The sequence below is a fragment of the Platalea leucorodia genome, assembly GCF_965183815.1.
Source record: "Platalea leucorodia genome assembly, chromosome: 7".
Taxonomy (NCBI): Eukaryota; Metazoa; Chordata; class Aves; order Pelecaniformes; family Threskiornithidae; genus Platalea; species Platalea leucorodia.
This window is the reverse complement of record NC_138829.1, coordinates 9206995-9234028: the sequence shown is the minus strand read 5'-3', so window position 1 is coordinate 9234028 and position 27034 is coordinate 9206995. Positions and strand designations below refer to the sequence as shown.

The 27034-nt window shown below is 42.2% G+C and overlaps 1 protein-coding gene across 4 annotated transcripts in view; it reads right to left on the bottom strand.

The window, feature by feature from the left end:
* BRF1 (BRF1 general transcription factor IIIB subunit) overlaps positions 1-27034 on the bottom strand; it is a 175139-nt gene that overhangs the window by 41389 nt on the left and 106716 nt on the right. For all 4 annotated transcript variants that reach the window (XM_082318546.1, XM_082318545.1, XM_082318548.1 and 1 more), the window contains 4 exons: positions 7931-7992; positions 5624-5705; positions 5473-5528; positions 3356-3612 (listed from right to left, as the gene is read on the bottom strand). In XM_082318546.1, the coding sequence (XP_082174672.1) occupies positions 3356-3612; positions 5473-5528; positions 5624-5705; positions 7931-7992 (457 nt within the window). The remainder of the gene's footprint in view (positions 1-3355; positions 3613-5472; positions 5529-5623; positions 5706-7930; positions 7993-27034) is intronic.

Sequence of the window (27034 nt, the reverse complement as noted above, 5' to 3'; positions counted from 1 at the left end):
TGATGTATATAATGTCTACTCATCTAAAAAGGAGAAATCTGCATGATCTTTGGAAGAATTCTTTGAAAGTGCCTTCCTAACAAAATTTCAGAAAATACAAAACATTTCTGAGATTTCAAAATCAGTATTTTTTATGAAATAATATGTAGATAAACTATATAATCTTTGGAATCCAAGTAAACATTAAGTGATTATAGTAGCAACAAAGCTATATTAAAAGGGCCACCAACTGAAAGAATATCCAGTTTAAGCATGATCCTGGGACCATGCATTAGCATTCCAGCTTCTTATAAATTTCTTGCAAATCAACAACTTTTTACAAGACTGTAAAATTTGTTTATCATTATCACATCAGTAAACAAAAGTTTTTCTAATTTTTTAACTGATTAACACTGTAACTGCTAGTTTATGTCATATTAAAAAAAGAAAAACCACCCAGAGATTGCACCATGTCTGGCTGGGGTAACCATTTTTTTAGAGATAATCTGGAGTCCTCTATGCAGCAATAACAACACAGAGTATTTTACAGCAAGGGGCAATTAGAAAGATGGAGATGAAGATCCACTTCATATTTCCAGGGTGCTACATACTGTATATGAAGCTGATTTCTAAGACACATGACAAACTTGGTCGCATTACCTATCCAAACCTGGTGAGGTATGTAAAATCTTGGCTTGCAAAAGGAAAGCAATAAAGATATTTATTTATTCAAAAAAAAAAAAATCTACTTTCCTAATTTTATACCTTTACAAGAGTGCTGCTTTAATCACCAAGAACGAGTATTCCTTTCCCAGCCTGTAAAGCTCCCTGTAACTTGGTACTGGTACCTTCTAATTGGGACCAGGACTAAATCAGTAGCTCTTTAAAATCAGACTAGAACTCAGATGAACTAAAGGACCTGATCAAAGCATTGGTTATGCAAGGTGCTACTGCAGTCAAATGCAGCTTACTAAATATTTAAGACATATAAAGATAAACTCGCAGGACTGTAAATCACTACAAACCAAAACGGTTAGCAAGATCTCTGCCAATGACTCCTGGATAAAGATACATTATGTGCTTCATTCATTTTCTAATGAGCAACGTTCAGGGTTTTTATTATTATTAATTGCATATAAATTACCATGATTTTTGTATCACTGGGAAAGTATTTAGCCATTCACCTCTCAGAGGAACAATGCTGAACAAAGGCAATGAATGCATGGCGTATAAGAACAATGCAGAACACAGAAATTTATGCATGCCATTTAAAAGGCATGGCATTTAGACTACTAGCAAAAAAATCAAAAGCATGTCATAAATCTTTAATTGTAAAAAAAAAAAAAGTCCAACTAATGGTTTGCCAAGTCCTTGATATTATTTAAGCAAGAACACTGCCTGCTTCTGGAGTGCAAAATCTCCTTAACTCACGTATCTGCATGGATCCCCAACCTCCTCTCAAGTGTTCTGCTGCAACATTCATTGTATCCGAGATCTGCTAATCATCATCAGGAAACTCTGTTATGCATCTTAAGGACGTACTTTAGGCTCTCAAGAGGAAAAATAAACATGTTTTATTAGCTGCTTTTGGAAAATACTGATTTGTATTTATTTAGAAACCTTTTCAAGTTGCACCACTGTTAAATTAAATATTTATGGCATGATTTTCCAAAGAGTTTAACACCTGTTAAAGAGTTTAACGTGCTGATTTCAACAGGAGCTCCGAGTGCCCAACATTTCTGCAAATCTCAGAAGTGACAAGGTTCAGACGTGGTGAAGCAGCTCGAGCGTGGATGCTACTGCCGAGCTCTGAAATGCAACTGGGATCCCGACCAGCCCCTACTTCCCATCGCAGCATTGCATTTCAGACAACTGAATCGGCCATATTTTGCTAGAAATACCAGAAATATGACTCATTAACACCTGTTAAATCCAAATAAAGTACAGGCTAAATGCTGTGAGTTAATCCTCAACGCATCTTCACTTTCCTTCACTAGTGGAAAACTGACGTGCTCAGGTCATTAGACATCACCCCAAGTAGCAACTTATAGAGGAGACTAAAATCCACAGCGAGTGAAGAACTGGAAAGCAAAGTTGTTGATATTAAGAGTGAGAAGCTGAACGAGGATGAAGCCATCTTGGTAAAATACAGAATAAAGAAGGTACAGCAAAGAAAGAAAAGATGTTTGGTACACTGCAAAAACCTGTATCCCAGTGACAGTGAGGCCAGAGGCGCAGTCCTCAATTTTGGCTGAGAAGCAAAGCTTTGGCTTTGGCATTTGGCTTCTCAGCCAAAACTGAAGACCGTGCCTCTGACCTCACCGTGAAATGAAGTCAAAATAAGGGGTTTGGGTCTAGACATCCTTATTTTGCTTAGCTTCTGAGGGACGTGCACTTACTAACCCTCCCAGCTTCACGCTTTCAGGTATCCTACGTCTCCTGTTCTTGTACAAATATATGATTTCTTGCTGCCCTCCCACCCTCCCTCGTCCTTTACCCACGCTTGGCTGTAACACATGCCTAAAGCTGAACTATGGAGCAAAGACACCATCCTACATTTCAGAATGAAATACCTCGATTTCCTTGTGGCATCATGCCTATACTTCTGGAAGCGAAAAACTGTGTATTTTAGGCAGTAAATAAACATGTAACATCTAAGTAAGAAATTACTATACGTAGGCACGATTCAAATGATCATCCGACATGGTTTCATAAACTGAAGACGAATAAAATAGTTGAATATTGCAGATAGGACACATCAATCTCCTTATACACTTTACAGCACACTACAAATCTGCCCGGCAAGTCGAATATTTTACTCATTAAAATAGTAGCTTTCATCACACTATAAAACATTTGCAAATGCAGACCAGAAAACCGACAAGCATATTTACTGTAAAGCTCTATATTTGTGTCATCAATTAACAACAAAAGTTTGGAATAAAACTAAAATAAAAGCTAATCAAAACAGTTAGCTGTCAAAACAGATGGGAACTATATTTTTCAAATCAAGCAAAAAGCCAAAGCTTTCGAACATTTAGTCTCATGTCAGCTGATACAGACAACTTAGAAAGGAAGGACAGCAAATGTCAGGAGTATATGAAGAAAAGGTGTCCATGGCTGAAAGATTCACGTTTATGAATTTCCATTGATTTTTTTTTTTTTTGGCTTCAGGATGATTAACTTGCACCAAAGCAGACCTCTGATACATGAACTATAAATAAGGTGCCGCCGCGACACTGCAAGCAAAATAAATAAAAACAGAGCCCCGACATTATTTTAGCCTCAAACAAATGTTTCAGTCCCTACATTGTCTGGCTCAGAAAGATACATAGACAGTCTCACAGACAGAGATATAAATGAACAATTGCAGTACCTTTTTCCCACACTGTTTACAGGGTTGGCTATATTCCTACTGGCAATAGATTTTCTTCTTGACAGCTTCTTGGTGTTGGTGCTGTCATCAGTGCTGTCATCCTCTTTCTTTGGTGTGTTACTTCCTTTGCTGTTCAGGTCCCTTAGCACATTATAATTAATTTTACTTGAGATTTTCTTCTGTTCTAACATCTTTTCAATTGCCTCTCCTGCTGTGCTGGCTTGAATTGGCTCCCGCTTCTTTGCAGATTTCTTTGGCTTAATTAAAATATAAAATTAGTGATGTAGATACAAACAAAGTTTCCGTGAAGCAGAAGGGCGAGCCGCAGCTCAGCAGTCCTGGCTCAGGTGCTGCTGATGCGGGGATACAGGCGATGCGGCCGGGCTAAGCCAGCGATCCCTCTCCTGCCACTCAACGAGACTGAGAGGTCTCTTTTCTCCCAAGAGATAAGTGTTCGCTTTTTGCCAAATGCCCACACAGTTTATTACAAATTCTTTACTTAGTATTTGTAATGCTGCCAGAGAAGAAACACGGGCCATTTCTCACACATGGAAAAAAAAAAAGGGAGTGAAGTCCTGTTAGAGGAACAGGGACCCTGACAGCATCACCCACTACGGAAATAAAGAAATTCCCCTGCTAAAATTGCCTTTAGAGTCAAGCTGGGTCACGACTCCCCTAAGCACTGAGAACTCCGTATCAAAACTGCAACGGTATTTTGTATCAAGCTCGAATGCGGCATGGGAGAGCATCTACCCAACTCCTCCTCCTCACTGAAAAAAGCCAAGAATATTAGCAGCGGCTTTCTAAGCGTGGACTGGCATTAACGCCGATGGATGGGGAGCAGGAGGCTGCAGACACACGAGCGCAGCGGCAATGCCACCTGCAACTGCCCTTCCCAGGCAAACGCTGCAAGCCCGAGCCCAGCGCTGCGCTGCGGAGGTTGATGCTGCGCAGAGCCAGCCAAAGAGAAATGACACCGGAGAACATTTCTAGCCATGTCCAATGCCTGGGTAGGTACAGAAAAAAAAAAAAAGAACCTCTGTTTCTCATTCGGCATTTTCCTTTTCAAAGGAAGGTTTTAACACCAAGCTCTGCAGGAGATTTATTTTTTAATGTATAATAGCCCCTCTGTTTACCTACATGGGTCAAGTGCTACCTTGAAACTGGAAAGCACTATATTAATCAAGTTCTACTCAAGCTGTCAGAAACAATACAGAGTTAGAGAAAAACTCCTGTGTTGTCCGAACAAAAAGGTGGGTGTTTGGGCTACTTGGTGGTGCCAACGAGTTAAGACAATTTTCAAAATTGCTGGTAGACTGCCACATCTCTGTAAGCGCAGGATGAATGGGAAACTCTGAAGCATAAAACAGTGTTTCATTGTCTGGTTTTGTTTTTATTGTCGAAATACCTACGGGAAGTAGGAAATTCTGTCTTTCACATTAGTTGGAAAAAAAGATAGAGGATATACGCACTAAAAACTAACATGGATTTTAGTTGCATGTGGAAGATTTGACTTGTCACTTGCTCAATTACACAAAATACTAATGCTGTAAATCATGACTATACGGCCAATTAGGCTGCTTTAAACTGCTAAACATGGAGACAGGACATGCCATTTGTTAACGTAACTGTCACATTCTTTATGAAAGGTAGAACAAAATATTCCTTCAAGTGACTGTAACAAGGATCTGTTCAGTTCTTCATAAAGAAATCATTATTGTAAGAGCAAAGAAAGCTACCGAAGTTATGGCAAGTACAAACAAATTCCCCATGCACACGTTAAAAAAAAATTAGGCATGTCTTAAGACCTGTATTTAAATAAGCAAGCAATTAGGACAGCAATCATAAACGCAAAGAGCCAGCTCTGACTTTGCCATGCACAGAATTTTCTCACAATAGTAATTTAAAACAAAAGTTTGGGCAAGAAAGTGTTTTATTCACCACCTGAAAAATTATAGCCTTGTATTTCAATAACAGGTAGAGAGATACCAGAGCTTTTACTCATTTAGTGGTGACCTGTACCATTATGCCCATATATCCTACATGGAGTTGATCAGCAAACGTAATGACTTTCCAGAACATTTTCAAACAGACACAATTAGCACACAGTTTAATACCTTGTGTTCCTTATAAATCCCAAGTTCTTTCTCTTTTGCTATTCTTGCTTCCTTTTCTGAAAGATGACAAAAGGGTAACCAGCATGAAGATTACAGACTTCATATTTCAGCAACACCGTCCAAAAGGAGAATTTCAGTCCTATATACTTACCTTTTTGTTCCTTCAAATAATCTGCATTTTCTTTCATCCACAGCTCTGCTTTTATCTGAGCTTCTGTTTCGTTAAGTATATACTAAAAGACAAAACAAGTTTACCTACTTTCAGAAATCAACTTGAAAACCATAGACCAAAACTGAATTGAAAAACCACTGGCAAGGTTAATTCACATTCTGTTTTTAAAAATACATTAATAAAAGAAAATATGACCGAGATGTGATAATCAGAGAGCATTTCTAATAACTTCTACAGCTGGAAAAAAACAACGGCATGTTTTCAAAAAACAGTGCTTGGTTTCCAAACTATGATGAGGTGACCAACAACCATCCAGGATTCATTGTACGGGGTCTGTAATTAACCTAAAATGATCCTGGGTTTATGATCTTTTTCAGATGATATGAGAGAGTACCATGACAACATGGTCGTCTGCAAGTAATTCTGCATGTTGATGGTGGTCTGTAATTCAGAACAGTATGGGAACCATTGCCCTCTGCTACCAAAACAGAACCATCTGTCTTCTGGGTAGGTTTCTGTGAAGGTTTAGGCACAGTTAGTTACTGGGATTGTTAGTTCAATGGCCAGATCTGTGTGAATGAAACCAGCTTAGATTGCTGGAGTTTTAGTCCTCCAGATTTTAGAGAGTTGGGTTCAGTAACCACATCTACACTTTTTTCTGTTAACTCCACTTAGTCTCGGTAACATCATTAGTAGGTGTGGAGCTGTAAAACACACCTAGAACTATTCAGATGAATTACAGAAATAAACAAACAGGTAGGTAGCAGGCAGGCTGACAGGTTGGTAGATAGATCTCCTCTTCAATTACTTAAAATGCGAAAATAAACCCAGTATTTAGCACAATTTCCTGTGAAACAAAAGTTCTCTACAGCTGATGTTGTTTGGGAGTGAAGAACTTCTGCAGAACACAGAAGACAAATTGCATCATCATTCATGAGCAGGACACTTTATTTTTAAGCAGCAGACCCAAGACTTGTAAAACGATGTTTAAGTGGAAGAAAAACAATTTGCGATTTCTCCACCTTATGGGTTTGAACATTCAAGATTTTCTCCCAAGTAAAATGTACATATAGGATTTTATGAGAAAAATAACTCCAGTCAAATGAAACTAATGCAGGGAAGGGTCCTTCCTCTGAGGGTGAACGAGGTGAGCAAACAGCTGTGCAAGGCCTGGTTTATCAGACCAATATTTTTACTCTTTCATCTGCTTCTATTAAAGGTGAGCCATAATAGTAAAACTCACTTCCTCCTAGCTCAGTTATCCATCCTTCTTATGATTTTAGAGAGTTCATAATCTTGAGCTTACAATAATACAGTCTATTGCCGTGGAAATAAACGTGAGGTCATAAAAGCAGAGTTATGACCTCATCACAGAGCCTAGGAGGAGGAGAAAATGTGCTTGTTCTTCCCCCGTGTTTGTTTAAATTATGGACTTGCTATATTGAAAACCTTCAGCCTCCCCACTCCCTCCATACCACGTCTGCTCAATTCACAAGACCCGTCCTAACACCCAGCCTAGCAAAACCCGCTTCACAGCTGACGTCCAGCTAAGCATTCTCCTGCTCCTTCATCCATCCCCAACAACATTCTGCAGGTCAGTAATCCCTATGCAACCTCATCGCTCTCAATGATTCTGTACCCCAGAAGGAGTTTTTAGCATTAGCATTGTCTGTTCAAATTACACTTTAAACCAGCGTGGCGGCTGGAGAGAGCATCAGGTTCAGAGTCAGGAGAGCCGGACTCTGTCACGTCTTCAAGTGTTGACCTGCTGTGTGGCCTTCAACAACCTATTTTCCACAGCCGTCTGTCTGTCATATTCAGGCTATATGGTAAAGGGTATCTTTCACTGTCACACAAATAATAATAAATCCAGAAAATGTTACAGAAATCTTTGAAAGAACACAGAAGCTGTACATTCTGGTTTTACAGTTTGGTTTCCATGGCAGCCTCCTATGTTGAATATAAGTTAATTCAATAATTAATTTAGAGCTCCACCAAACTTTTGAAAGTCCTTCTTCAGAACAAAAGACATTCTAAAACATCATTATTCCAGCACAGTAAGAGAGAGCAGCAGCAGCAGTCTCATACATATAACTTGGGCAAGGAACACCAAATTCACAGGCTTGCGCGAACATTAGTTTTGATCTCAGATCACTGAAATCACTGAAACCTCTCTACAGATCAGAGCGAAGAGGCAGTGAGGGGAGAGGATAAACCAGGTAAGAACCATTTTGTCTTTCTTGGATATCCAAATGCAGAGGCAGCCACGGTAAGAGGGCACCTTACCCGATCTATTTCACTGTCATCGATCCCACTCAGATCCAATTCACCGTCTCCTGTATTCTCACCTACAGAAAAGAACACATTTTAATTAGGTGGATGTTTGTTCAAAATCAATCGCAATTCAACTTCTACAGTAAAGTAACACTTAACGATCGTCCTTCAGATATTTGCATCCTTCCATGTTCATCCAGGAGGTTTAACATGTTGCTGAGTATTTTCAATATGGGGGTACGCGCACGCACAAATTCACCACACTGAATTCATTTAAAATTCAGGAATTGGTATGGTCCTCTTCAGTCCTAAAAATCTGCCGAACACTTCCCAGTTGCCTTTTTTTTTTTTCCCCCCCATTTTAATTTACAGCCACAAATGTTCACCAGGAGGCTGGGGAAACCATTTTAGGAAGGTGACTGTTTTTCTTTCATCATAACATGAATTTCTCTGTCAGAGCCTACAGGCCAACGATTCATCTGTAAATTATGACTCAGAAAATATTTTCTGTTTTCAGGTAAGCAGCGTGGACCAGTGAATAACACATCATGCTGACAGTCATACCATGGCTTTCTTCTTGATTCTGATCTACCATCATTTGAACCATTTGCCTTATACCAGTTCTGAAAAAAGACGTGTATTAGTTTTTCTATCTGTATAGTGGGAATTATTAAAACATTTCCAAATTTTGAAATAACTTTAAAAAGCTACGGAAGGGTCTAGATAAATGTTAAACAATAATGACTTTCTGTAATTACAATTTCACTATAATTTTTGTATTTATCAAGACTTCTTCTGAACACACAGTTTTTAATATTCTACCCATTAAAAAGCATAACAGCACAGAACTGAGGACTAATTTGGGATTGGCACAATGTACAGCAGCAAAACCTGATTTTCCACATCACATTAATGTACAGTAGTAATACACTATTTATGTACTCCGGGTAGAGAAGAAAATAAATTATTCCACAAAGACATATGCTGGGGAATGAAGCAATCTTCTTGGTCGTCTCCATTACATCTAATCAAGACTAGACAAGAGATGACCTAACCAGTCTACTTGCAGAAAAAAATAAACAAATTAAGTTTCAACAATCTGCAATAACGAATTAAAACTGAAATGGTGCAGCACAGCTTGGCATCTCCATGGCTCCTGCTCCCCAGTCCTGGGGACGTGCCTCCCCACAAACCAAGACCTTTGACTGGTTTGATTCCCCAGCCTGGTGCTTTCTTGCGGAGCAGAGCTCCTGAGCAGCGCGGTGCTGGGCCGGCGGAGGTGGAAGGCAGCTGCAGCTCTTTGATCCAACAGCAGGTTATGGCAACACGGAGCCTCGAGGCTTGAGGAGCACCAAATGGTGAAGACAAGCAAAGGCAGAAATTACGAGCATTCCCAGAAGATACGAACAGTGCTCTGCTTGGCAAAACTCAGGCATTTAAACCAGTTGCCTGAAGTACATGAAATCACAGGGTGAGGAATCCAACCAAAACAACTAGTTAGGAGAAAAGGCTGTGCTTCTTGAGGTGGTGCAAAGGATCTGGTTGCTCAACTCAACAGACATTTACTGATACCAGACACTGAGCGCTTACAAATGTCTTTTCAAAATTCACATTAAACAACCAACAGAAAGTTTTAAACTCTTTCCATACCAAGTCATATGCGAAATGGGTTTCACCCCAAAGAAAATGTCCTCTTGAAGGAACCGCGTAACACTGCGCTTTGATTTTCTTCTGAGATTGTCTCATAAACATAGTATCAACTTTACCAATTCAGATAATCAGATGCTAATATGACTGAAAAGGACTTAAGGAACATTTCTCATTGCTGTTACGTTTAGAAATTAACTCTACTTTAGTCCCAGGCACCAGATTTACTTTACAACCTTTTTCCCCCAAAATACTTTAAAAGTGTAAAAGACTTTATGATAACTATGTAATTGCTCAGTACGTACGCTTTTCTTCTGGTCTGCTCTCTCTGTAGCGCAGTAAGAGCAGAACTTTCTGCACCAGGGCCACCAGCTCCTCGTGCAGGCACGCTGCTACCAGGCAGGTACCAGGGATGCGACCCAAGGACATGGCAAAGCATGACGAGGAAAAGCAAGGTGACAAAATACATCCCAGTGGTCTGCTGCCTCTTCAATATAACTCACTGGAATTTTTTTAGCAAACCATAATGACGCAAAGCACAGAGAGCGATCACCGTATGCCGCATCACCCACGGGAATGCAGGGTATACTGCAAAACAGCACTACACGTCTCCTGCTGGAACTGAGACATAAATTTCCAGTGAGCAAAATGCTTAAATATTCACCAAGGAAAGGGGTAAATACTGTAGTCTAGTGTCAAAGATGCCTTCGCAGGAGATCGTCCACCTGCGTCAAAGAAATGTTTCATTACATAAAATAAAATAGCTTGACAGCAGAGTCTAAGTGTGCCCAGGCCAGAATAACCTGTCTCCTAGGTCGGAAGCCGTTTGTACAGACATGGGACTCAGAATGGGTCTCCCGTATTCTGGGTAAGCACTTTAACCACCAAGTTGTAGGACAGAAGGGGGGATGGCCTCCCCCTGCTTTGCGTTATCCACCTTTTGTTTCCTCAAGGTTTTAGGGGGAAAAAACCCAACTTTCAATTTGGTTCATCTGAGCAAATAAAGGATTCTTTTTTTTTCCATATTCATTGCACCAGATAAACTAAAATGTCAACTATCGACACAGGGTTGGAATTAGGGACAAAGAAAAAGGGAACCAACCTCAAAAATCACTGGTAAGTTCTGAAAATCGCGGGGTAGAGAATCAAAATTTGGAAGTGGTGACAGAACTGCTCAAGTCACTGCTCAACTTCACATAAAATTGCATCCCAAAATTATTTGTTGTAAAAACTGCCACAACATCTTAAGAACAATAAAAATATCTCACTGAAATCAAGTGCCGCTGCTTTTATTCATCATTAAACACCTTGCTCCTCCTATACCCTGCTATATTTTTGGATCAGAGGTTTAAAATTTAATATGTCACAGTACAGTAGGTGTCTGTTCCGTTATACAGCCCTAATATGCCAGACTGAAAATGATGTAATTTCAGGCACCATGAACAATTTCACATGTCATTTTAAATATAAGTTGTTACTGAATTAGGTGCCAGTTTTTCTCATTGGATCAATTAGCAACAGGGACGGAAAACTCATTCTCCAACTGGTAAATTGCACAGAAGAATCCAGAAGCAAGTTACATGTAATAAGCATTTCTTAGACCCCCATAAGGGCAGTAGAGGGAGTAATTGCAGGATATCCCTCTGCCTGCAAGTCGTCCTTTTTCCTGCCAAGGCGACAGGCATTCATTAAATGCAAGGGGTTTTTCAGAAGAGAAGGTGCTTTCAAATCCCTAGTTTAACGCTTTCACTGAGAAAAAGAAAATAAGTGTTTTGTTACGGAATGACAATTCAAAACAGAATACATCCGTTTTGATTTGAAAAGGTCCACGGCAATCATTTCCAACAGGAGTAGACCCTACCAGCCATAAATATCTGTCTGCTCAATGTTATACAGCTCACTCCAGGGCACGGAAAGTAAACCCCTTGCTTTTTTATAGAGCAGAAAGATCTTCCCAGCTGCTAAACTTTTCAAAACAATTTCTAAATGATCATTTTCTCTTTTAATAAAAGGGTTGAAATGAAATGTTCGACGAAATAAAAACACAGATGTGGCCAACATCTGGTCCAACCTCTTAAAAGCTTATTTAAAAGCAGTAGCATCACGTGGCATGGCTCTTAGACATCACGGATTTCTTCTGTTAAGAAAAACAATCACTTTACTGCAGGGCACAGGCAAAAAATAAGTTGAGCATTAGATAAAACGACCCCCCCCTCAAAATCCAGTTCTTAAATGAAAGTACCATTGGGAAAAGCACAGAGTGAGGCAGCGAGGAGCAGCCTGCTCCATCCTCACCTAACGCCTCTCTGGCAAGCGGAAAAGGATGGGCACTTCTAGAGCTTTCCATCAAGGTCCTGTATCAACTACATTCACACTGCTTAAAACCATCAGTCACCCAGCCAGCTCCCCCAATATTTAAAAATAAAAACCCTCAAAAGCCCTTTCTTTAGAGCCTTTTAAAGTCTTTCCAACCAACTCTAGTAGACGCGAGGGCTACAATCAGACACTGGGGATTAGGTTTGTAAACCTGTAGGATTATTTACTGTTCTTGTCATTACTAAATGCATGCTAAACCCTCTGTTAACACACCATCTCCCCCTCTCCCTACCTCTGTGCAGCTAGTTAAATGTACACATAGCACGCTATTATGGGAATTTATTACAGAAGAATCATTCTAGCCGATATATTTTAAACCTCACATTTTTAAAAACAGCCATGTGAAGAATGTGTTTTTCTGTTTCTATTACAGGAGGCAGCACTATTTATTGCTCTGCCCAGATAAGAGGATTTCCTTACAGACAGAAATGGAGGCTGAACACTTCCCAGGAAATCCTCCAGAGCAGATATAATAGAAGGCACTTGGTGCTCTGGTCCCATGCAGCAAATACACCCTTCGTCGCACCGTTTCGTAGCAATCAAAAAGCCGAAAGAGTTTAAACAAAGAACCCTTCCACCTATTCAGCACAACACCAGACGCTAAGCACTCCCAGCATTTAAGAAATACTTTGGGGCTAGAGCACGACAAAATCTGAAAATAGTTGGGAGAGGCTTTTTCACTAACAAAAATCCTTAAGCAACAAACCCAACGACCTGAGCCCGGGGCATCAGAAATAGTGGGATTGATTGCTGCTCTCCAGGGAGGGATTAAAACCAACGGGAGCCACAGAAAGCTCCCACAGATCATCGGAGGAACCCAATGGGGCAGAAACGCTTTTGCAGCTGAATCTGATGAGCGGTGCCGGTGCCACTTTGGGAGCCGCACGGAGCGCGAAGGGAAGGCGGTACTTAGCGTCAAAAAAGGCACTGCACAACCGCACCAGAATATAATTGATTAGCTGATCAGAGGGGACAAGAACCCATCTGGAGGGGAAGATAACTGATTTACCAAGGGGCGTGAAGAGAACAGTCATTAAGCGGGGGTAACCGGGAGGGGAATGGCAGCGGCACAGGGCAGACAAAGTGCCGTCGCATCAGGCAGGGAAGAGAAATGGATGTGAAAATGCTGCAGTAGCAGCAGCGCGGCATGAAGTGCGGCGTACGAGGATCGACGGGTGTGCAAATGAACCCACCGCGCGTCAAGGTGTGCACAGAGTCCACGGGTCCGTATGAGTGGGGTACGCTGTGAGTTTTACTAATACGGGGCTAGGAGCCTCCAGAGCAGGCTGGGAGGTTATCCTGGCAGCTTTAAGCTGTTGCCAACCTCATTGCTCCAGATAAGGTGCCTCTCTGTGCAATCCCAGCCAACCCTGCCATGCCCCCATCCCACAGCACGAACCCCACGACTGCCAAGGGCTTAGGTTCCCCCCGGTCACCTTTGGCAATATCATCGTGTGCCATCATCACAGAAGTACACCACAAAACCAGAACGTAAGGACAGAGCAAAATTAATTGCACTTACTGACAAAGTAAGGTCGCAAAACCCATGACGTGTATGCTCGTATTTAAGTGAAAGCGTTTTTTATTTTATCGTACCTGAAGCCACCTTGAAAATTACAGCCTACTCCTTCATAGTGCCAATTCGACACCAGGATTTAGGTCTGACGGCGTACAGAGCACATGAGGCCACGCATACAGCATAAAGATAAATGAAGTCTGTCACTTTATTATTTCCTTCTGCCAAGGCAAGGTTAAGGGGTCCTCTCCAGCCGAAGCCAAGTTTCCAGCCTGCTAGCTCCTTCAGAGAAAGCAAACACACCACGCCATGCAGAGTGAGGCCCCTTCTTCCCAGAAACGTTCAATCCTGCCGACGAGGGCTGGTGGGAGGCATCGCCGGCCGGCGCCGGGCTGCCCGGCAGCACCAGGACACACAGCCCTGGCACTGCAAAGCCCCCATCAGCCGGCTCCTCACGCTTGGACTATAAAAAGCGTAGAGGCAAAGCCCAAAAGGGTGCAAATGAAGGGCAAAGAGGGAAAAGACACGATCTAATAAAAATAAAGAAATTTCACATATCTGCTACATCCCCTCCTATTGCAAGCGTCAGAGTGGCTGTGCAAGGTAAGCCTGTACAAATCCAGGGATGTACAAGCTCATTAGCCCTTTCCTCGCTCCTGTCTGTGGAAAACAGGACCTTCTCACAAAGCAAACAGGAACAAGAGCCGGGATCAGCCCCCGCTGGCTTGCAGTCACCGCATCGGGCTCGTCCACGTCGCTGTAGGCAGAATGAGGTTTTCCTACAAGATTCGGCCTTAAGCCGGGGCAGAACTACAAACCCACCTTTATTAAGTGCCTGCATCTCTATTTCCTCACACTGAGATTCAAGCTCCGGGTGTTAGGTCTCTCCCGCAGCAGCTGACTGACATCGACGGCCTTCCCGCATCAGCCGCCTTCGTACGGCGGTCGCAGAACAATTATCCCATCGCAGGAACAGAATTTCAAATTTGTGTGCTTAATGATATATGGGAATGAATAATGAGAAAAGCTTTTCCTACAGTCAGTCATCTCTCACAGAACTTTTATTAGATACTGAACACATTTTTTATAAATTGAATTTAAAAAAAAAAGAAAAAAAGCACCAGCGCTGCTGCTTTTCTGGCAGCACATCCACCCTGAAACAAATGCTATTGTTTCACCTCACAGTCCACGGAGGATCTAACCAAACCACATCCACGCATTTTATATCCAGTTAAAGGTTATGCCACTAGTCTAACAGACACGGAAACTTGCTAACTTAAGCACTAATTCATCAGTAAAACAGTTAATCACCCCATTCTTTCCAGAAATCCTCCCTGCAATATATATGTTTTTTACAGCAGGTAGTACAAAAATAGTCCAACAATAAACAATGCCTTTCTGATTTGAAGATTTTTCTTTGAAAAGGTAAGCTTGTGCTTACTGAACTACATAGCAATATAAAAAGCCCTTAAGAAAAAATCCTTTCAACCTCCCAAAATAAATACAGCTGAAAGTTAAGCTTTTGAACTGAAGAACATCTTGACACTGTCCTCAAAACCAGCAGCAGATGTTCCTCTTCTGGAATAACGTTCGTGTCCTCCCAACACCTTTTAAAACAGTGAAAAAGAGCATCCTTTATGCAACCTACTTGATGCAACTCGTCGTTCTTTTTTAAGCTCACAGCCCTGCTGCCGTGACCAAGTGCTCAGAGGATGGCTGCTCTGAGCAATTTGAAAAAAGCTATTTTTTGCTGATGAAACCAATAACCCATCAATGATCAACTTGACAAATACTCACCCAGAAACATAGTAATTAGCTACCACAAATGATACTTTTCAGCTCCAAAGCCCAGAAATCATGGTACGAGCTCCCATGCACAGACACAGGTCTTCTCCAACTCATGATTTCTGTGTCTAGCAACACCAAGACCAATCACAGTGCTCCTGCTGAAGGTGCAACGCACTCGCATCTCAGCGCTCGTCCACATATTCACCCCCTCCTGCCTGAGTATTTATGAACTTAAGAGTTTTTAAAATGGAGACTATAAAGACAGATTTCCCCTACTTATTGCTCTTTTCCATCCGATCACCAATTCCCTGCTGTATTTTCCTCCTTTGCCTTTTATGCTGTTCTTGGCATCTTTTCTCTCCTTTCCCTTCCCCCATCCTTCCTTCTTTTTGGTGCCTTCTGGCCTGTATTTTCTGCACTTTTTTAAATCTCTGCAGGGGTATCCAACAGTAACAGTTTATACAAAGGGAGAGGCCAGGGAGAAGAACTGACCAGCATCTTAATCAGTTCCCCTCTCCAAACCCCGCAAGTGCAAAGCGCCGCCGTATCTCTTGCAGAGGGCGAGGGCTGTACAATGCCCTGGAGAGCCGACGGCAAAGGCAGCCGGGCTCAGATCAGCCTCCAGCTCACTTTCTCCGTGCTGCCAGACCACTATGTAAAACAGCAAGAGCACTTTACACCCGAGCCAGCCGTAAAGGGAACAGCTGGTTTAATGTTTAAGTGCTGAAGCATCATTTCTGCAACTGCAGCTCGCCGGTTAAGTAGCCAGGTCTTGCTGCGGGCGCTAAATGCTCTGCTGTTCGTCCCTGCAAGCCCAGGATCCTTGCCTGGCTGGCGCTCAGCCACCCCAGCAGAAGGACATATGTTTTATTGAGAAGTAAATCTAATCCTCTAATGTGCCGCCCTCCCCGCACCAAATAAAATGAGACGGGGAGCTCTGCACTACTGAGAACTTAAAAGCAAATCCTAGAATTTCGCTTGGATTATTTTTATCTATTTTTTTTAATCATTAATCAATTTCTGTTCCACCAGGAAAAAAATTTAAATATATACAGCCATATATACACACACAGTTTTTAAGCTGCAAAGACACAGGAAAAATTTGAGGAGACTCGCAATACTACATTTTAAGGCTAATTTGACTGATTGGAACTCAAGAGCAAAGCTAACTTATTTTCCTAGGACATCACTGAAAAGTCACAGTTGGCTCAGATGATGGCCCAAAAATTAGAGCAATTTTCCTTTAGCAGAAGTACAAATGGTTGAACCGTCATGAGGGAGCGCAAACCAGAGCCCAGCCTAACTCCGACACATCTCCTGCCCCGTCAGAGTTACTACACTTACCCTTGCACTCCCACCCAACAACTCCCCCCCCTCTGGGACAGGCACAGGGGACAGTGCTGGGCACCCAAAGACCACAGACTCTCATCCATGTTAACCTGGCCTATGTCAGCTCTCCCATTAAAGAAGCAGTTTTCCTCTTGCTCCCAGCACTGTCGTCTGGACCAAAGAGCTGCTCCAGGTTAAAAATAGCCTAGCAAAATAACTCACCCAGACGAGTAAGAAAGAGGAACGAGTTGAACTTTCCACTTATGATTTTCTTCTAATTACCCTTACCTTCTCTCAGCAAAGGTGGGCCAACTTCTGCCCCCTCCTTTGAGGTTCAAAGCTGGTCTATGGTAGATCTGCTGACAAGCTCAGCGCCAGCCACCAGAAGCCACCTGGACTTCAGAAATGCTTCAGCAGGCAATTATTAGTATTAAGACAACATGACAAAATAGTGTATTAAATTATATACCTGAGTCTTTATTTAGAGAAAAAAACCCCAATTTGTATCCTGACCATTTACCGCACTGTCTGGGCGTGCTGAATGGTGAGAAGCTGTTAACTGAAAGAAAATTACCAGGTAAGAAATCTCTCATTTTGTTACCCAGCTTCTTCCTTCCTTCCTTGCTAATGAGAAATAGCAAGCAGGGAATTACAGAGACGGGGAGAGGAAAGAGAAGGTAAAAGTTTATTATTATTCTTATTATTATTTATTATTACTATAGTAGAATAACCAGCAAGAGCAGAAGCTCCCCTGCAAAAAGCAAAAGCTTTGTAAACAAAGCAGTTAGGTGGGAACGTGGCCCAAAGGAGAAAGCCTCTACGGTGGATGGGGGCTGGATTCAGAGCAGCTACGGGGCAGTGTTTTATGCCGCCAGGACTATCAGAGGCACAGAGCAGGGAGAGATCACACACGTAAGATCCTGACCCTGGTCCAGTGATCAGGACCACCAGTTGGGGTTTACAGACCTGGAAGTAAGAGACATAGGTTTGAATTCCTAAAAGGTAGCAGCTACAGAAATGCAGATCTGTGTTAAAAGCATCAGTCCATTATGCAACAGATGGCCGCAGCCAGCACAGGCCATCCTTTTAAATAAAAATCACGGAGGTTGCACTGTTTCTTGTTAGGTAAAGTGTGATCTTTTTGGCTCTGACCATGCCTAAAGGCTGAGAAAAAGGCAGGTGGTAAAGTACTTCTCTATCTTGCTCTGAACCCAAACAGAGCTCACATATGAGCCCTGCTCCAGGGACCACGGCCTTTTTATGTCTGTTCAGGCAACTATATGAAGCCTATAAGGATCTCTGCAAAGTACAGGCGTTGCTTGGGTGGCTCCAGGTGACAGTGGACCACAGCAAGCTCACTTGGTCATCTGGCCAAACTGCAGCACAATCCTGCTGCAGACAGCACATGTACTCCAGAGGACGCACATGTGTTCCCTCCTCCTCTCCCCAGATGTTTTAGGGACTGCAGCGAACCTTTTCCCAGATGCGCAGTAGACAGTGGTGAAGGATTTTAACATTTTGCCTCCAGCAGCTCTGAGGCCCCAATGCCTTGGCATTTGGATAGAGTGAACTGTAAGCACAGCATAATTAGCATGTGTACTCCATATGCTTGCGATCCATCATTACAGTACTGGAATGCCCTCCAACACCACTACTTTCTAAAAGAAGAAAGTTGTGGAGAAGTTCCTGGAGAATAATTTGTCTTATTCTCCAGGAACGGTGGGAAAAGGCACTTCCGTGCACAGGAGGTTTTGATGGAGCTGGAGAAATAACCTTTTCCCGACAAAGCCCAGCAGCATGATTCACCTATAAATAATGGAGCTGGTTTCAAAGCCGGCCTTTCAAGCTAATGGCTATCAGAAAGGCCAGCCATATGCTTGTACAACCTGTCATTCTGATTAATCTCAACATCTGACTGTTGTATATAAAGTTTAAATAGTAACAGGACTATACTTAATATGTCATTTTAGCTAGGTTACGTATTGCTGATTTTACAGTTTCTCACCCATCTGCCATTCTCCCGGGTACAGGCACACAAAAGACCCTGTTTAAATGTTGATTAGATGCAGAGCGAAGTGATGAGTCTGGAAAGGTTTTAGTAAGTCTTGAAAACCAGGTAGACTGGTAACACGTTGCAAAGAGAGCACTGGAAAAGGTAAGGTCCCGCATCCCATTACATGTAATTAATTCTTTATTTAAATGTATTAGGCCTTTACTCAACAGGGTATTGCAGAGGCAAGAAGAAAGTCACAAATCATGGCTCAGTCTGACATACACTGAAAGGATTCATGGCTCTTTCTGCCACGCACCCATTTTATTTTACAGCATATGGCATAGTATCAAAGTTGTTCTTCTTTAATTAACTGAATAACGATGCTTTCCCATGAGGCTTAATCTAAGTTCATCATAACATACTGTATTATGGCACCAATTCTCAGAAACATGACTACGTGTCCACAGCCCATTTGGAGAGCGGGATGTGCATTTCATGTACCAATTCATTTAAACACATTCAGCATTAAATGCAATACTGATTTGAAATCAGTAGTGTTTATTTTGAATTAGCTAAAACAAAGTTATCTCCCCAAAATAAGCTTTGGATAACTTTTTACTATTTCATTACAAAATGAAACCCAACCCACCAGATCATCATTTCAAATTCAGACCTACTAACCTTTCCTATGGAACAGATGTTTATTTATGTTTCATTTCTTTATTTCTTTTACTTCTTTAGGTAAGACTAGGATGGATTGTTCTTTATGCTAGTTTTAACTAGGTAAACTCTTTCCACAGCAGACTTAAGCATCATTAACTGCACAGTGAAATGAGCCCAGGATAATGGGCTGACAGAAGGGCCGGATGAGGGAAGAACTAGCAAGGTGCACAGACAAAAGCCCTGTCTCCTGAAAGAGTAAGATTTTGAATCTTACTAGCAAGATAAAGCAGAGAATACTAAAGTCCAGACAAAACACTCCCATGCAATTCTCGTCATGCCATCAAAATCAACATAAAAAGCTTTAAATGCTAAAATAAAGCCAAGCAAAGGAACATTACTGTCAACGACTGCCAGCTGAAATGAATGATTTGAGTTGAAAGCATTTGCTGACGTAGCTACAAGTTGCCACAAAGACTTCAGGGCTGTGGCAGCAAACTGGTCTGCAGGACAGCTCCTCACCTCCTGCCGAGATGAACCAGGCACATGGACCTCAACCCTGCCATCACCCCCGGGAACAGCTCCTCACCTCCTGCCGAGATGAACCAGGCACATGGACCTCAACCCTGCCATCACCCCCGGGAACAGCTCCTCACCTCCTGCCGAGATGAACCAGGCACATGGACCTCAACCCTGCCATCACCCCCGGGAACAGCTCCTCACCTCCTGCCGAGATGAACCAGGCACATGGACCTCAACCCTGCCATCACCCCCGGGAACAGCTCCTCACCTCCTGCCGAGATGAACCAGGCACATGGACCTCAATTCTGCCCTTGCCCCCAGGGAACAAGGGGATGAAGCTGGAGCTACACCACTCAATGGCCTTTTGGGAGCAGGACCAAATGCACCCCTCACTCTAAATTGGGTGTAACAGACCCAAAATAAGGCTAAATCACTATTTCTGGCAGCGACAGTGGAGAACCCATGACTTCCGGCCTCTGCCCAGAAGAGGTTTGCAAGTCGATGGAAACACCTTCTAGCTAGGACACCTCTGACAGGGAGCCAGCACGGCTGTGCCAAGGCATCCGTACCCACCGGCACCACCGCGGGGAGAGCCAATGAAGGAGTACCAGGAGGCCATGCCAGGGGCTGCGGAGGCAGGGATCCCAACGTCTGCATCCACACAAGTTTAATTCTCAAGGTGTTTCTCAGCTGCTATCGAGAGACGATGTCATCTCTGCGGTGACACTGCAGTCAATCAGATCGACTGACCGAAGCGACTGTGTATCTACCGGCCATAAAAACTTACGGACTACGTAACTCCACATTTTGCCCAAAAGAAGAGGACAGATTTGAACAACAAAGTCATCTAAATCACAGCCTTAATTATACTGGCACTTAAAAAAAGGAAAGGAAACAAGAACAACAATTTCAGGCTTTTGTGTTATTTTTAGACACTACGATTTTCTCCATATTGTAGTAAAATTAGAAGCAGAAATCTTTGGACGCAGCAAGGAGAATGAGGAAGCTTGCCAAATTTTGCGGAATCAACAATTAATACAGTAGCAATTATGGAAGAGTAACTACATGACATTGTAGGGTTCCCTGTCTGTTCTGTCCCAGTGATTGTTTAAAAAATTTGTTAAGCAAAGAAATTAAATAAAAAATGTCCTTTGTTTATTTTTTTTCTAAATTACCAGCATTGCAAACTCATGCTGGTATTTGAAAGTCAGTCTGGGCTCTCCCTAGTTATACATCCTCATTATCATAAACATTCCACAATTGGAAATTACTTTTCATGATGCTTACGCCAAAAAGAAAATAGCTGTATTGCATCTGCAGAACCAAAAGTAGTAAAATGTAATAAACATTCATCTTTGTCAGTGGCTCTGCAAACCAATCTGTTCGGCACGTAGGTGCCGTTTTTACACAGTAGCTTTATTACTACATAATTATTGATGGAGCAGCCAAGTGCTCTCTCAAGGAAAGACTGTTCTTAAAAACAAGCTTGTTACAAGTTTAAGTGTAAACCTTCGGATAAAAAACAGCAGCTAGATTTCATCTGATGTAAACTTTTAAAGAGGGAAAAAAATATTGGAGGGACAATTTAAAAAAATGTTACGTTTGAGGCAGGCATGAAATTGAAGCAGACAAGAAACTTTAATGTGATAGAAAGAAAGAATTGGGGACATCTGTACCGAGAATAAGTTGTAAGTAGCAGGAGGAATTATCAATCTAGTGATGTGCCAGCTCTCTGCATTTCAATTGCTTCACAGGCCATACCATAAAAATTGTTTGCAATGAAAGCAGTATGAAGAATTCCTACATTTTATTGCTCCCAGTGATATTCTACCCAGTTTGTGTGTGTACACCGATTGTAGCCTTTCAAGTACAACACCGTTTCGTATTAGTACCTGTTTAAATTACTCGCCCACAAACATCATTCCACGTTCAAAATGCCTCGCTATTAAATTTTCTGTTTCAGTCAAAGTACTTCAAGAGTTTTTATCAAACTCTCAAAGACAAGAAAGTTTCATACAAGCTTTCTGAAAGTCAAGATAAAGCAATAAACTTTACATTTAAAAGGCGGCTTTTTTCAGGAGAGAATTCAGTGTAACTTTTTTGAATTCCCTCCCCACCTTGTTAAACCAAACTTCTTCATTGCTCACAGATTTGTAAATGTTGCATTTCTGGAGCTGAACTTCAAGCATCAGTCTTACTCCCGGTACAAAGATCCTGCATATAAAATGAACTTGGGCAACAGCATATCTGAAATTGCCCATTCCCATTCACTGATGGATCGTACAACCTCTCCAGCACCGACACCTCAGTGCAGGCATGAATGCCACTCTTAGCCTCCAACATACATGTTCTGCCGCAAAGACATGGTCCAAAGCGCTCCTCCAACCCCAGCTGAACTGGGGGAGCTGGTTTCTGCCCCCAGCAACCCAGCCCCGTGCCCATTCCCTCGGCACCGGGTACCACCTCCCTCCCACCCGCTGCTGTACCGGCCAAGGCGTCATTCCCTAACACACGTCTGTCAAAATGACCCTGTTATTAAAAACGTCTGCACAAGCCTGTGACATTTTTGACAGACCCAGGTGAGGGAGGCAACTAGATGTGCACTAACACCAGCAGATAGGAGGGGGATGAGCCAGTAAGGAAAGACACTTCTTAACCTCGACCAACAGCACCCACAACATCACATCCCGACACACTTGCTCCGCATCGAATTGGAGGCCAAATTCAAACAGTGCAGTGTAAAACAGGGATTTTATCTCTGCTCTTGGGGAAGGACTTAGCACAGGAGCTTCATGTTAGTCCTGCAGCAGCTACCGAGCCGCGAGCCACGGTGGCAGCATGGAAAGCCGTACTCCCACTAAGGACAAAAAATCTGTCTTGAAGTGCAAAGAGAAACTTTATGGAAAAGCAACTTCTGACTGAAGTATGTTTTATTTAATGAAAAACACTGACAGAATACAATACCACCACTGGTGACACAATTTCATGTTGATATGCATGTTCCTGCATTTCAATACATGACTTCTATCGTAATGTGGGTTTTTATTTTTTACCTTTAGCAGGAAATTAGTAAGGGCCATTAAGCATAACTTCCAAAATCAGTCATTCGCCTTGTTCCTATGCAAGCGTTAACGATTTGGTCACAGAGCACTGTTTTACTTCCTTCCCATCTGTGAGCACAGGGTGGCTTCCCCACCGTAACTAAATCAAACACGGCATTTAGACAGTGAATTTGCTGAAAAATGGTACCCTTCCACCCACTGTACAGATGTTTACTTCTGGCTTCTGCATTTGTACCTATCTCAAGAGCCTTGTTTCTTGCTCCAAATTTCTTTCCTGGTACTACTTAACAGTATTATTTACTCTCTCTCATTTCATATTCATTCCCTTATTTCTGCTATACAGTTGTAAATGTCCAGGTCTTTCATCACGGAAAACAACTTCTGCAATCTTAGGTGTACACATATGCTTCAATATGAAAGCTGAGCCTTACCTTAAACTGCTGACTTTAAAAGAAAGTATTTTCTGCTTCCTTTTAGCAAAACTTGGCTGCAAAAAATCCCTAGAGTCAACTCTTTGCAATTCCCCCCCTAATTTGCAACTACTCCTCCCCACGCAGCCTGCTGGCATCTCCTCATCTGGTCGCTTCAGACACTCTTGACTCAACACAGTCCGCACAATCCTAGATAAAAGATCACGATTTTTGTTATTAATAAGCAACCCAAAGCTGGTCTCATCTGCCAGTTTCTACGGCTTTGCACCACTGTAATTCATGAACACCAAAAACTCTAAACGCAATTTTTTCAGCCCTACTGAATGCATTCTGGTGATCACATATGAAAAAAAGAATTAAATTGAAAAGCTGAAGAGTACAGTAGCCTCATGTTGACAGGTCAGTCTGATTCCAGGTCAAAGCTGTGTCTATATTTGGCTGCTCTGATTATAATTGCTTACAGGATAAAAAATAAATAGCAATTATCTCATTGTCACACAAGAAAAAAGACCTAATAAATGAACCAATACTAAAGTAACATCGAAAACCAAATTATTTCAAAAGCAATCAGCAGTAGTAAAATTCAGTTTCCAAAACCATGTCTAATTGCCAACAGTGTCAACATTAATATTATTCCTCTGTTGGATAATACACCCATTTTAGTCATGAAAGCATTTAGCAAACCAAAAATGTCAAACTACAATTATACAAGGCTAAACTCATGACTGTTTTCATGAACAGTCTGTAGTGCCATATCTGAAATTCCTAATTACAAGGGTCATCTACGCAACCTGCAGTCCAACCCACGCATACACATGTTTATCTTGACTACTATGCCAGTCCCACAGATTTCAGACCAACAAACAAAACAGACGAAGTGTGTAGCGGTGTGATGAAGGTAATCCCTAACAGGGTATAGAAATTAATTTTTCAAACTAAATTCAAAACTATTGAACAAAAGCAAAACAACAAACTGCTACACAAAAATATTAAAACCTTGCAGAAGCAGCACTCCATTTAAAGGGTTTTCTTCGGTGGATTTTCAGTTTGCAGGTATTGCCTTTACCAGCCGAACCTGTACCACAAGAAAATAAAGTACTAAATGGAGGATTATTCTAGCTTTTTCAGAAGATACAAGACAAACACAAAGTGGTCAGGATCCACCACAGCACTGCACAGGGATTTACTACCCATCATTATTAAATCCGAAGTAGCTAAACCTTGCAAATCTCTCTGCGCTGTATTTCCTTCTTCCAAGGGCACATTTTGTGGCTCCTTGACCTAGGTTAATAAGTCTTTATTCTCAATAACAACTGAGACCATGAAGACTCCCTGAACTGAACCCAGGCCTCCACTCCTGACATTTCAGACACCGTGATGAATTGCTCAAATAACATCCTCCCGAGCGGTTAGCTTTCCATGCAAATTTAACGTTCTCTCCATAGCCTCCACGCATTTCACTCTCTGCAACTCTCTAATCAACAATTTCAGTTTTCAGTTGAGTTTTTTGGTGAAAGACTTTTCTTCCTTTTTGGCAGAAGGGCAGGGCAGGAATGCCTGTTTCTTCTGCAAACTGGCCACCTAACCAAGCAACTGTGAGCATTAATGGGCTCAAATTCTAGCAGGTGCCGAAGAGGAAGTATCATGTAATTCTCACACTAGCAGGGAAGTTATTCAGGTTTTTCAGCCCGGTCTTCTGTGTGCCTGTAGATGTCTGCGTCATCACCCCCCAACATCACCTCCCCGAGACTTGTTTCAATCTGCACCCTGTTTCAACCAAAATTTAGGAACAGGGCAGTGATCCCTTAGATGGTTACATTTCCACAGGTTCCTTGAGAATTGGCCACCAGCAAGACAAGAGCAATTATAAGTGCCCCTGAAAGTATCTCCCACGCTGAGAACCAGCATCTTTTCAGATGCTAGGGAGCGCAGACAGGAGAAAACCTTGAATAGACACCCCAACAGAAGAAAAACCTTAGACTGGCACCTACAAATGCCGAGGCATCTAAGTCAACCATGAAACACAACCCTCCCTTAGTATTTGGGGAACAACTGTTTTTGTAATTCTGCTATTTAGGTACGGGGAGAGGACAATTTCTAAAGCCCCACCTGAGCTTCTCCTCCCTGCTTGCCCAGCTCTGTGCTCCTGGACATTTCCACCTCCTTAAGCCTAAGCCTAGGTAGAGCAGATGACAGCAGACCTGGACTTCCCCTCAGCGCAAGGGAAAATGTATAAAAACCTGCTCGGGCTGATTGCTTCTCCTTGCTGCATTAAAAAGCAGTATCGATGCAGCAGCACACACATGTCAAATATCGACACGCAGAAGGACGCACCAGAGCTCCCGTTTGGCACGTTCACCCTCTTCTCCCAGCCGCGTGTCTCTGAACCGGAGAAACAGCCCTGCTGCCGCCTCCTTCTCCAAAGAGCCTGCGGCCAGCAGCCGGCTGAAGCAGCGAGAGAGGAGAAAGCAGCTTTTTTGCCTTTTTTTCCTCAAGCAAGGGAGGATGAGGCCTTAAGCAGCAGGTCAGCCTTCTCATCAAAGAGCAATGTAAGGCTTTTATGCTACTCAAATTGAAAAGAAAACTGATTTTCCACCATGCTTTTATTGGAAGAATTCAGGACAGAAAAGACACATTGCCCACTGCCCACTCAGCAGTCAGGATGAGGCAGGAGTCAGGCAAAAAAAGATCCAAGCCTGGAAAAACTTTCAAGATTTTAAAACATTTCCCATTCCAGACCAGAATTTTATGAAACAAAAAATAAGAAAAAAGGAGAAGGGGAGATAAGGGGATAAAGAGACTTCCTCCCCTGAAACAGTCGGGATAACAGGACATCCAGGTTGGTCAGCCAGGGGCTAAGGGCATCCATTCACATGGGACATGGCCGAGTAAGTTTTAAGAGATGGGTCTGCTCTGTTTGGCTCAGGAACCCAAACCCCACTCCCCAGTACCTTCTCCCGACCACAGCATCCATTACTCTGGGGCAGTTCTTTTTGACCAAGACTTCTGACAAAAATGACACACTTTTTCCTATAAGGAGTGTCTACATTGATAAACCAACCCTTTGGAAAATTCCTAGAACATCCACAAATGTTCTAAAAATGCATTCACATGATTCAGCTTACGCTTTCACTCAAATTTATCTCCCTGATGGCTCTAACAAACTGCAGGTTTCTCTCCAAGACTCGTCTCTAGATTTGTTTGGAAATCTTTCAGCCAAAGTCTATGATTAGTTTTCATCCCTTAACCTTCCTAGTTACTCACGGCATGAATATGGAAAGAATTTATAGCATTCCTATCCTCTAATGAAATGCAAAGATCCTGCATGAAAAAATGAGTACACAGATTTTGGAGTAACACATGCACATGCAATATTCGTGTGTGAGTGACATACATAGTCAAGTAAGAAAATCATGTCATCTGTAATTCATACCCAAGACTTCAGGTATCAAAAAACTGCATTCAAAGCAGCTGGTGGTCTCCTATTACCATGCTGGCTGCAGCAAGCTCTTCACATCTCATTAACAGCATAATGAAGGCTCAATCAGGGTACAGTCTATCAAAGACTGCCAAACACAGGCATAGAGAGGCTAGATTAGAAAGATTAGCTTGTACCATGGTTTTTAATGCTTCGATCTCAAAACTGGGAAAGAGCTAGTTCTGCCACAGAAAATATTTTCAGAAGAGCAAACGGCAAATGAAGACAAAGATCCAACCCTCAAAGTGCTCCGAAGGCATCGCACAAGGAAGGTGGCACCAAGCAGGTCACACGTGCTGCTTGTTGCCACAGGT